At 42.1% G+C, this 13,371-nt stretch overlaps 1 protein-coding gene across 1 annotated transcript in view; it reads left to right on the top strand.

The window, feature by feature from the left end:
- Positions 1 to 8,275, top strand: part of CCDC195 (coiled-coil domain containing 195) — a 37,001-nt gene extending 28,726 nt beyond the window's left edge. The window contains exon 3 of the mRNA XM_068279252.1: positions 6,517 to 8,275. Within this exon, the coding sequence (XP_068135353.1) occupies positions 6,517 to 6,649 (133 nt within the window). The 3' untranslated portion in view covers positions 6,650 to 8,275. The remainder of the gene's footprint in view (positions 1 to 6,516) is intronic.
- The last annotated feature ends 5,096 nt before the right edge of the window (positions 8,276 to 13,371 follow it).

Below are 13,371 nucleotides of genomic sequence, written 5' to 3'. Positions count from 1 at the left end.
TGGTCACTTTACAGACTCACTGGACCTTCAGGAATGACCTAGAAATTATACTGAGATAATACTTTGTGATATCTATACCAGTACTGGCCTTGAATCTGGTCAGCCACAATAAGAGACACACACACAGGTTGTGACTGATAGACAGATTGATTGTATTGCCTTTGAATCATTATATTTATACAGTAATTTGTACATCCTGCGCAAACTCAATAGACATAGAAATTCCAGCCCCGATTTACATAATACATGCTTTACATAATACACGAGAGGGCTTAATAATAACTAATTTAAATGAGAGGACTTTCCCAGCATAACATATGACATATCTCTACAGGTGCTAAGAGACAGTTAGGGTGGCACAAGAAAAGTTTCCTGTAAGTTGAAGAGATGGACAAAGATAGAACAGAATTGAAGAAGTGAGAATGCAGTGTAGCATGACAGATAGAAGCTTCAAACTCTGGCTAAACTAAAAGCTCACTATATTATACATGGATTCTTAAGATGGCTGCAGGGGAGACAAAATGGCTGCTGACAGTGTATATACTTATGCTTAAAATTCCTTACACCGTGTACACAGAGTGTCAGTAAACAATGCTATATATAGCGTGGCTGAGCGAGGTACACAGTGGCAGTACACACAATGCTATATAGTCAGGCTGAGCCGTGTACACAGAGTGTCAGTAAACAATGGTATATAGTCTGGCTGAGCGGTGTACACAGAGTGGCAGTAAACACAATGCTATATATAGCGTGGCTGAGCGAGGTGCACAGTGGCAGTACACACAATGCTATATAGTCAGGCTAAGCCGTGTACACAGAGTGTCAGAAAACACAATGCTATATATAGCGTGGCTGAGCGAGGTGCACAGTGGCAGTACACACAATGCTATATAGTCAGGCTGAGCCGTGTACACAGAGTGTCAGAAAACACAATGGTATATAGTCTGGCTGAGCGGTGTACACAGAGTGTCAGTAAACAATGGTATATAGTCTGGCTGAGCGGTGTACACAGAGTGGCAGTAAACACAATGCTATATATAGCGTGGCTGAGCGAGGTGCACAGTGGCAGTACACACAATGCTATATAGTCAGGCTAAGCCGTGTACACAGAGTGTCAGAAAACACAATGCTATATATAGCGTGGCTGAGCGAGGTGCACAGTGGCAGTACACACAATGCTATATAGTCAGGCTAAGCCGTGTACACAGAGTGTCAGAAAACACAATGCTATATATAGCGTGGCTGAGCGAGGTGCACAGTGGCAGTACACACAATGCTATATAGCCAGGCTAAGCCGTGTACACAGAGTGTCAGAAAACACAATGCTATATATAGCGTGGCTGAGCGAGGTACACAGTGGCAGTAAACAATGCTATATATATAGTGTGGCTGAGCGAGCGGTGTACTACTGTTCCCAGCAGCGACACACAATGACTGGGGGGGACCCTGGCTAGCGTGGCTGGAGAGCGAACTACCCTGCCTGCCTACCCAAAGCTAAACCCACAGAGAAATGGCGGAGATATGACGTGGTTCGGGTATTTATTTACCCGAACCACGTGACCGTTCGGCCAATCAGAGCGCGTTCGGGCCCGAACCACGTGACCCGTTCGGCCAATCACATGTGGCCGAACGGTTTGGCCGACCACCGTCAGGTGTTCGGCCGAACTCGAACATCACCCGAACAGGGTGATGTTCTGCAGAACCCGAACAGTGGCGAACACTGTTCGCCCAACACTACTTGGTACATACATTTCTGGCAAAAAAGAGTTTGGTGTTGAGTTTTGTGTGCAGATATCAGTGCTCCAAACACAACAATTTGGGCATAGTATATTTGAAAACAGTAAAGCCCAGTGTTACACCTTAATCTTTCAGTTGAGCCTAGCCTTAACCCTGACCCTTTTAATGATTACAAATAAACACTCTGCAAATCTAGTTCTAACCTTAAACTAATCCTAAATTAGTCTAACATTTACACTCGCCTATATTGTGGCTTCTGTATTTTTTGCCCCTTATTGTCCTCATACATTGGTTATTATATTTATAAATATTTTTCAGTAAAGAATGAGGCACAGGCAGGCCCAGGTGTAACTCACAGGAGCCGATAGGCACATGTCCTGGCACCCTAGACTTTGCCCTTTGCTCTTAAAGCGGAATATAACCCTGCATTTCAACTTTGCTCTAAAACATTATTTACAGTATGTTATATGCAACCAGCAATTTTTTTTACTAGACCAGCATTGGAAGGGTTACACAGGGCTTTAAAGTTCCTGGAGATTTCTGCAGACGCATCCAAAGCTGACATAGATACATTTTGTTTACATAAATGTATCTCAGTGTTGAATGTGACTCATCTCTCCGACTGAGAAGGAGTTGGAGGACAGCTAAAGAGTGTGTAACATTTCTCAATAGATACATATAACTAAACAGAATGTAACAATCTGAACTTCTGCATATCTCTCCACAGAACTTTAAACCTCTGTGTTTAACAATTCCAATGCTGGTGTAGTAAAAAAAAATGCTTTTTGCATATAATATGCTGTAAATAATGTTTTAGAGCAAAGTTGAAATGCAGGGTTATATTCTGCTTTAAATAGCTAGAGGTGCCCCCCAAGTATTAGGTGACTAGAGGACTCTCAGTATTAAGTAGCTAGAGGTGCCCCTGACTGAATGGAGATCTCGCCAGTGGAATGCAGATAGCAGGGTGAGTAACCTCTCATTTACCATCTTATCAGGATTCTGCATAGAAAAAGGAGGGAAGAGGTACCTGGGGAGGGGAGTGAGCCGCCTTTCCATCATCAGGCGCCTGTAGGCATGTGCCTACAGTGCCTTATGGTAAATTCAGCCCTGCCACAGGTGTATGACACCCATGTAAATTGCATGTGAACTACATTGAACCTAATCTAGCTCAGGCTAGAAAGTGCAATCCCCAAAGTACAGCACTCAACTGCACTATATCAGTTCATTTCATTTCTTCACCGGCATGCTTATTTCAATGTTTTGCAGATGGGATGCCAAGCAGAGGAACGTTACTGAATATAATTTAATGAACAAAAGTGTTTATTTATTTTACAATAATCATTTATATTTTTTTATTCAATCTTTGTCCATTGTAAAATCTTACCTCACTCACCCTGATTTACATACTTAAAAGTATCAGTGATGCAGGAATCTTCAATGCTGGCAAGGTGAATCACTGTAAAATGTTTTTTTCTTATTTTATTTACCTACCGTGTAGTGAGCAGGAACATCAGTTGATCTCCCAGAGTGCTCTGGGGTAGAAGGCAACATGACATCATAGCCTAGAATAATCATCACTGGGAGGACGGGGTTACATAACACATACCAATATTAAACAATATATAAATGCAGGAAGTGTTTCTGATGCTGAAACTAAGATAATTAATGTAAAAATGGTTATCCTGAATCATTTTTATGTTCTGCTGTTAATTGTTACAGGTGCTCTTTGAGGTGCTTAGTAACATGGTATCAAAATGACTGCATAGTTAAACCCATAAAGATGACAGTTGTGTGCCTGAATACTGGCTATAGCCTTGCAGTCTTTCATGGACCATTTGTATGCACCGGCCTCTCACTGCCTTCATGCTTATAGGATATATAGACAAACAGTAGGAGTCTCTGCTTCTTTAAAGGTCAGTAAAAATGATGAAAAGCTTTAGAATAAAATAGAGCTAAAAGCCTTCGATTTGGGATCACTGCTCTAAGTAACACGTTACTCAAACCCCACAGCATCTTAGTAAGGGAAGCAAGACTTTACTGCTAATGATACAGAAGGAAAAGCTATTATAAATGTCCAAACCAAAATTCTGTAATAAATCAGGTTGGAGGTTAACTTTGTTTTCAGCAAAGCATTCTCTGCATGTTTTATTCTGAATGCCAAAAAATATTTATAAAGGCACAACGAATTTGATCAAATAAATAAATAAATAAATACAATTAAAAACAACACCAAAATAAGAAAAGGTGAGAATAATAAGGGTTATAGCACACGGGAACATCGCAGCTGTAAAAGTTTGTGCTATATCCAATCCAGTAGCTAAGAACTATGGCTCGCAAGAGCGACTTGTCACAACACAGGCATTTATTATAGCAAGCAGGACAGGTAGCGGGAAACCAGGCGGTGGAATGACATATGGCAAGGAGGTGGGGCTAGCAAAGAGTAGTGAATATTTAAAGTGAACCTCAAGACTAAAAATCTACTCAGCAGCACTGAAAAGGCTTGGCATTTCTTTAAGTTTCACAGCATCAGAACATTGTTTTTCTTACCCAAGTCTCATTTTTACCTGTACAGAAGAAAACTGCCCGGGCATTTTTCCCCTGATGCTCTGCAAAGCATGATGGGATTTCTGATGTTGTTGTTCTCGTTCTGCTGTTTTGGCGCACATTTGTTTTTTAATTTTGAATTTGAGATTTGAAGCCTAGAGCGTGCAGCTGGGAAGGGTGATCAGCACACAGGACAGTTGGAACTGTGTCTCATGCTCCCTGTCACCTCCTTTCAATCAAAAAGATGGCTGCCCCCATGAAATCACAAACATTTGCACGTTCTATTAAAACAGGGTGGTTAAGAGATTATATTACCTATCTATTTAATTAACATGACTAATGTAACTTAATGACAGTATGTTTGTTTAGGCTGAAGTTCCTGTAAGGAGTTTGCACACAGACTCACAGCAAGCAAACTCTGTGATCCATGAGTCAGGCAGAAGCAGCAGAGAAGAGGCAGAGATTGAAAAAGATCAGCTGATGCTGCCCCCTACAGTCTGCTGCCCTGAATCATGTGATTCAGTCTGCTTCATGTTAGGGCCGCTCCTGATAGCCAGCTACATGTTTTGTTGTGTCACTAGTCCTGAATGAAAAGAAAATAACAAAATTTGAAATTATGTCCTCAGAAGATACATTATACACTATTCAATCATGCTAATTTAAAAAAAAAAAGTTAGAAGCAGATCTGAGAATATAGCACCTAAGCTTTTTATTATTAATTACAGAGGTCATCATTTTTCATCGTATCTAAAAAATCACTTTACAGCACTTAGCAACTGAAAAAAAAAGAAATGAATAACAAACATACTTTGAGTAAGTTCTTGTGTGGTGGGAGTGTTAAGCACCCTGGTGGTCTGATTATGTCAGTATTTTTGCTACTAAAAGCAGTACATTGTGCAGCCAGAGAGCCTCCCCCCCCCCCCCCCCCCTCCAATATAGGTAGCTAGAGAATACCAACACCTCAGTACAGGTAGCCAGTGAGGAACCCCAAATATAGGATGGCAGAGAGCCCCCGCCCCATTATGCGTAGCCATACAGTGCCTCCCCCCCCCCCCCCAGTGTAGGTAGCAGAAAGCGCTTCCCCTAGTGTAAGTGGTCAGAGTCAAACCTCCCCCCCCCTTATAGGTAGCCAGAGAGGGCTCCTCCCTCCCCTTCCCCAGTACAGGTAGCCAGAGAGTGCCCTCCCCCTTAAGTTTAGGTAGCCAGACATGGTGTCCCTGCCTCCTATGCTGAGTGCACAGCGGAATAGAACTCACTTTCCCAGAATCCAGCTACACGGAGCATGTCTTCATTGTTTGTGTCCTCCTATGCATGCCTAGGTGACCTCCGATATACAACGCTGCACACGCACAGTATGTCCACTTGGGCATCTTACGACTTCATTCCATGGTGAATCCATATGACCTGAACACACATACGTGGTTGCAAGTCGCCCAAGGGGACATACTACGCATGCCCAGCATAGTATGTCTGAGTAGCATGTCACTTACCACACCGATCAGGAGGGATAGAATGGAGGAAAGTGGAGGAGAATGAAGGTGCAGTAAGCCTCTGCACAACTCCCCATACACACATGGCATCCTTTTTTTAAATACAGTTAGCGCTATCCTTCAGCGTTAAATTGGGTATCCTCTATAATGTATTAAATTCTACTGTATGTCGTTACAGTGCCTCTTTAAAGAGACTCTGTAACAAAATTTTCAGCCTTATTTCTTCTATCCTATAAGTTCCTATACCTGTTCTAATGTGGTCTGTCTGTCTTACTGCAGCCTTTCCTAGTTGCACAGTGGCTGTATTATCTCTGTTATATAATCTGATCTTCTTTCCTTTGATGGCTTTGTCGGGCTCAGGCACTCAGGCAGAAATCTGCTGCTCTGCTGTGATAGGATAGAAGCTATACACACCCTCTCCACGCCCCCTGCAGGCTCTGTGTGAGTCACAGACAGAGCTTCTCAGAGCCTATCACAAGCTTTTAGCAGCTATGTCTTTTGTTTGTAAACACTGCCTAAAGCTGGCAATTACAAGCCAGGATTGCAGCAGGGAATGGCAGAAACAGCACAGAGGGGCCCAGGAGAACATAATGAATAGAATGGTATGCTTTTTATTGTAAGAATTTTAGAGTACAGATCCTCTTTAAAAAATATACCATAAGTGCTTTTGTGGTTCTATATATGTATTCTGTGAATAGCTGCTCCTGTTACTATATATACTATCACCAGTGTTCCTCTCTTTCAGGGGCAGAGTAAAGGCTGTTACATTTTTGTTACCGATGGATACGAGTTCCTACACAGAAAATCAGATGACTTTTCAGAATGCCGAAAATCAAAGCACAAATCACTTGAGCACGATAATTGAAAAGGATCCATGACCTGGTGAATTTTTTAAGACCATCTGACTCATTCTGATGAGCGGGCATTATAATGATAGCTGGCTCTCGAGTTACATTTTGTACACAATACTCTGGCAGGCTGCCTTCTCGTATGGACAAAATGATTGCTCAGAGTCACTGGTCCTTTGTTACTCGAAACCCGAGGCCACTGAAAAACGTATTATGTTGTGAAGTAAATATAACTTTTCATTAATCTAACTTTTCTTCTGTTTCACTGGCTAGTTAATTAAATATACCCACCGAGACAGCGTGACAAAAAGTAGGTAATGAAATCTAAATGTACTTTTCTACGAATAAAAGGATAACATTTGAAAACAATATTAAATATATCCTTCGAACAATGATTAAAAGTGGTAATCCCAAATGTAGATGGGCAGACTTGTTTAGCTATTCATGTGTAAAGCACTCACCTTACATGCCGCACGCAATGGATACACAGTTTATCAGTGGTGTAGTAGAGCAATAGGCTCCAGTGCAAGTTTCACTTTGGGACCCCAAGCACTTTATTGACATGGAGCACCAAATCCTGCCAAGGATGTCTACAGTGAGCAGTGGGAGGAACCAGTATGTTAATGACTACCACCATTCAGTGCACTTATAGAGATGGTCATTACCAGCATAGCACCAATTAGACGCTAATAAAATGGAAGGAGGGCTCAAATTGACCTCAGTGAGGCCACAACCTCCGTATCTTCTATTGCTACGCCACTGCAGTTTACAATGGAGCTTGGAGTAGGTCCAGATTCCATTGGGGCTTTCACATATCAGGAGATCAGAGGGTTCTGCAGCAATTTGCTTAAAGAGAACCTGTACTGAGTAAAATTATTTAAAATAAACACATGAGGTATCTTCAAATGAACATTACATAGTTACCTTGCTATTAGTTCCTCTCAGAAGCGCACCATTTTCTTCTGACAGTGATCGCTTAGTTCTGACAACATTTTGTCAGAATTGAAATATATCAGTTGCTGTCAGTTATTTATCAGTTGCTGTCAGTTATAGCTGAGAGGACAACTGATGTGGCCAAGTAATGTCCATGTTTCCCTATGGCTCAAGTGGGCAATATGACAGTTTAACAGTGGGCTGACCAGAAAGCTGTTATGGGGTAATGACCATTTTCAAAATGGAGGACGGAAAATTCCCTTGATCACAGTGGACAAACAGGACGCGGGAAAGGAGAAAGACACTGAGGAGTAGACTACATGGAAGGTAAGCATGACTTGAGTATGGTTATTCTGACTTTTAATTTTCAGTTCAGGTTTTCTTTAAAGTGAACCTGTGAACATGTGACATGATGATATAAACATATACCATACACATATGATACTACTCCTATTATGTAAAGTCCCTTTCTGTTTTCGAGTTCAGGAAGTGTTAAAAACTTGAGTTGTTAACTATTCAAAAGAGCTTCTCTGAGTTTGTTGACAACTTGTAGACGTCAGTCTTGTTTTCTGAAGGGCAAATAAAACCTTAAACGGACAAGAAACAGTGAGCGACAGCTTGAGATAATGTTTTACTGCAGGAAAGTTCAAAGGGTCACTACTTCTGCTTTTGTTATACAGCTTAAATGGCAGAGTGTGGATTCTAAACTGCAATTGTGATAGTCTGATGCAATGTTATAAATAAAGCTATATAACTGAAAATAAAATTATGAGACTCTTTGCTACTAATGCTCTATTTATTATCCATACTACACATGCAATTCTGTCTCATAAATGTATTTTTGACTTCAGGTTCACTTTATGTATATTTTATTGTGGCCTTACCTGGATTCCCAATTTTAACCTTTCTGACTGTAGAATCTTACTACATTTTACCATGTCTGTAGGCTCGGAGCCATTCTGTCTGATAATACTTTAGTTTAAAAAATATATTGAACAGAATTTAAGAAAATGGCAGTGACTTTCATAATTAAGTACAGATTTGTTATACTATTCAAAATATTGATCAAATTAATGTAGCATTTTTAAATTTTTACTACAACATTATTACTTTTATGGTATAAAATACAATTGGGTCTGTATTAGATTTGTATGTCCTCTAACAAACGTATTTTGAGAACCAACATTATTTCTATGTACAAAACATTCAATTCCAGCTATGCTGGTTTAGCTCAGGGCTTAATCTATCAAGAAAATATAAAACCACAATAAAATAGTGCGAATCTAATTACATCAACCTCATAAACCAAGTGATTTTTCCTGTGACCCAGCAGCTACTCCAAACTGCTGGCCAATAGGGTAATAGTTTGAATCAGTCCAGTTATATGTCCTAAGCACTTTCCCAATTCATAAAAGCCAAACAGAAATCATAAAAAGTCCCATTCAATGAGACTCTAGCTTCGCTGTAGTCAAAAACATAGGCGAGTTAGTCCTTTCAATCAGCTCAAATGACAAACTTGACCAGCGCTGCTTAGACATATGTGTGTAACTCCCACCATCAGCACCTAATGGAGAGCGACTCACCAATTTAGTTGGACCACTATTCACAATGGTCTAATGTGCATATGGGGCATTCACAGGCTCTCCTCGCCTATACAAACCTTTGCTGCAGCCACCACTGATGAACGGGATTCTGGATGTTTCAACTTTAAAATTTTCCTCAAATAAAAGACATAATGCTCATTGCGCAACACTGTATGTAATTTAAAACTTTGACTCCAGATTTACACTTACAAGCTACTGGGTTTAGGCAGCTCATAGAGTTTTTCCTACGGGCTCTCCCCCGCTCTGCCTCCCAGTATGGCCGGATAGTGTCCTCAATCCCTGTGTATGGGGAATCACTCTTGCCTTCCACTGCTCGCATGTGTGCTCGTACACACCGTTCGCAGCTCCGCCCAATCGATTTCGTCATCAACACATGCCCTTAACCATTACACTATCCATCCATATAGAGAAGAAAAAAATAAAAAATAATGAAGTTTATGATCACATAATCATCAAACATGAGAGGAGGCAAAGTAGGGGGGAAAATACAGGATAGAATAAGATTGATTAGCAGTAAGATTAGAGAAGAATTTGCAATCAAGATTGTATTATATGTGGAAAGTTTTAGGCCTGTTTCTCATGGGCATTGATAACAGGCTATGCATTCCCCACCTGTCTGTCAGCTGCTCCTGTGCACGAGTTTATCTGGTGGGTGAAATGTGCATGTGAAATGCTGACACTCTTGCTGACACATGTAAGGTTATTACAGTGCATCTGGAAAGTATTCACAGCACATCACTTTCACAGCCTTTGCCATGAAGCTCAAAATTGAGCTCAGGTGCATTCTGTTTCCCCTGATCCTCCATGAGATGTTTCTGCAGCTTAACTGGAGTCCACCTGTGGTAAATGCAGTTGATTGGACATGATTTGGAAAGGCACACACCTGTCTGTCTACATTCTCGCAGTTGACATTTCATGTCAGACCACAAATAAGCACAAAATCAAAGGAATTGTGTGTATACCTCTGAGACAGGATTGCACAAAACTGGGAGGCTGAACTGCCCAACGAGCTTGAAAAAGGCCTGTTGTTAGAGGCAATACCTGCCAACCTATCATGAATTGTTTTGGTCAGGCTCATATCTGTCATTTCTTCTCATCTAAACTATTTACAATGTATTGAATTGTATTTAAATTGTATTTTGTTTTATTTTTGTTCAAGGAAACAATCTCTGGTAAACAACTCTTTTGAAACTTTTATTTAAAAAATAATAGAAAAACATCAGAAAAACCTGCCATCCAGGAGTTGTTTTTAGTTTTTTCCTTGTTAACATTTTGTTAGTTCCAGCAGCCACATGAATAGGAAGCCAGAGAGGCTAATGAAGCATATTCATTTTATTTCCCCCAGGAAATTAGGATCTACGCAGGAAGAGATGTGAAAAAATAATAATTGCCCAATTCTAGTTAAAAATTGATTGCATAACCTTGTGCCATTGATCAAAGTCTCTCATTGCTGGTGTAGGGGGGATATTTTAAACTAGAGAATAGTTTATTTTTTAATTGAATCCATTTTTTACTTCTAAGTTTATGAAGTAAGTAAGGTGGCCTAGGTTCTGCTAGAACCCGCTTCTGTCTGCATAGGCCACATGATGCAAATTATTATACATGCGGCTTTGAGGTTGGTAGGTGAGCGGAAGCAGTTGGCTCCTTTCTGACTAATTGGTGCCTTGGATTTAAAGTGGATCCGAGACAAACCTTTGCTGCCTTCATTTTTCTGCCCCTTACTTATAGTATATTGAGCATTATTCCCCCCAAATGCTGTTTTTTAAATTGTATTTATTTCCTAATTGCATGTAAATTAATGTATCCCCGCCCCCAGCTCCTCCAGCGCCTAGGCATTCTTAGTCCCATGCTGCAAGTGCTCATGGGACCTCAGCCAGGGGAGGAGGAGGCTTTTTCTGAAGCATGCATGCGATTTTAGAGTCAAGGGGGCATAAAGGGGAGGAGAGAGGACAAGAGGGGAGTGAAGTTTTCACAGGCTGAGGGGTGGAGATGCAGAGCAGCTTGACTGTGTAATCATGGAAAACGGAATATGGCTGCTCTGATTTTATCACAGGAAGAAATAATCATATACCGTTGAAGCTGTGTGCAGCTAGGTTTACTGTATAAACCATCGAAACTTTAGATAAGATATTTAGACAAGTTACTTGCTATAGTTAGTTTTTCATCTCGGATCCACTTTAAGGACCAAGATGACAAAAATCTGTAACATTTTAAATGCTTGCATGCATACAAGATGTATATGTATCCCTGAGTAACGTTCACTATAAATGACCTCTTTTCTATGCTTCTGCACTTATAATACTATAGGTATTATTAAGGCTTTGTTTATTTTCTAAAGCACTGAATAGCAGCGGCACAATCCAGCTGCATACAAGTCGGCAGGCATATTTGCATTTTCTGCTGAAAGGAAATGGTTTTGAAAAGAATAAACATAGTCTTAAGTATTTCCCATGAGGAAATGTCCTAGTCCAAAACCACAGAGGTTCCAAGCAGGGGCGTAGCAATAGGGGGTGCAGAGGTTGCGACCGCATCGGGGCCCTTGGGCCAGAGGGGCCCCGAGAGGCCTTCCTTCAACTGCAGTATTAGCTCTCTTTTGGTCCTGTGCTCATAATAATCACTTCTATAGATACTTTGAATAGTGGTAATCATTAACTAGCTGTTCCTCATCCCCTTCTTGCACCTCTGACACTGTAGTTGCCATTGGCAGGTTTTGGTGTGCCGAATCAATTGTTATGTATAAAGTGCTTTGCAGGGCCCCATTGTAAAACTTGCATCGGGGCCCTCAGCTCCTTAGCTACGCCACTGGTTCCAAGGCATCAAATTAGAAATACCTACTATAAATAACAGTTACATCCGAAAAATGCAGGCATGCCGCTAGGGGGACAAATTAGGGAAACTTTTGCACTGTGCCCCGATTTCAGGGACTCAGTGTTCTCACCAGCAGTGTCCTGAATTGTTGAGGGAAGCCAGAACTCTTCCCCCGTCTCTGTGTGTCTGCGCGCGGCTGCCACTCATTAATCAGATACCCCCACCAAATAGTTTGCACCTGATGGTGGGGTTTAGTATCTCCACCCTCCTGCTCAGCTACAGTCATGGGGCTTAAAGGGAACCTTAACCAGCGGGGAAAAATAAATTCACTTACCTGTGGGCTTTCCCAAGCCTCCTGCAGCCTTCCTGTGCCCGCGCCGGTCCTTCGGTGCCCTCCGGTCTCCCTCCACCGCTAAGTTTCGTTTTCGGCCGACCGCCAGTCGTCCTCCAGCAAAGCATCCTCTTCTTCTGCATTCCCCGTCGTAAAGAGCCGTAAAGCGTGTCCGCATGATGCCAAACGCGTCATGCGGACGCGCTTTACGGCTCTTTACGCCAAACGCGTCATGCGGACGCGCTTTACGGCTCTTTACGACGAGGAATACGGAAGAAGAGGACGCTTTGCCGGAGGACGACTGGCGGTCGGCCGAAAACGAAACTTAGCGGCGGAGGGAGACCGGAGGGCACCGAAGGACCGGCGCGGGCACAGGACGGCTGCAGGAGGCTTGGGAAAGCCCCCAGGTAAGTGAATTTATTTTTCCCCGCCGGTTAAAGGGAAGGTTCAAGCAAAAAAAAAAAAATGAGATTCACTTACCTGGGGCTTCTACCAGCCCCATGTAGCCATCCTGTGCCCTTGTAGTCACTCACTGCTGTTCCAGTCCCCCGCTGGCAGCTTTCTGACCTTGGAGGTCAGGGCCACATTGCATACATTTTTACGCATTCCAGCTAGTGCAGGAACAAAAATTTACGCGTTTCACCACTAACGCGTAAAAATGTATGTGTTAATGATCCTGCACTAGCGGGAATGTGTAAAAATGTACGCAATTTGGCCCTGACCTCCGAGGTCAGAAAGCTGCCAGCGGGGGACTGGAGCAGCAGTGAGTGACTACGAGGGCACAGGATGGCTGCATGGGGCTGGTAGAAGCCCCAGGTAAGTGAATCTAATTTTTTTTTTTTGCTTGGACCTTCCCTTTAAGGTTCCCTTTAACTCATGCTGCTTAACTGCCATCATTAGATCGACCGCCAGACCAGAAGCCAGGCCAGCTAGGAGACAGCAGCAATTGCTGCACAAACCTTCCTAACTCTGACTTCCTGTCTACTCTGCCTAAAATTAACCTTTTTCCTGTCTTCTGTCTCCCCCTTACCCCTGTCTTTGCATGTGCACATAAGCTATTTGGATGGGTAGGCTCC

Source organism: Hyperolius riggenbachi, chromosome 4 (genome assembly GCF_040937935.1).
Source record: "Hyperolius riggenbachi isolate aHypRig1 chromosome 4, aHypRig1.pri, whole genome shotgun sequence".
Taxonomy (NCBI): Eukaryota; Metazoa; Chordata; class Amphibia; order Anura; family Hyperoliidae; genus Hyperolius; species Hyperolius riggenbachi.
Note: the sequence above shows the minus strand (reverse complement) of the source record. Positions and strands in the feature narration are given on the sequence as shown.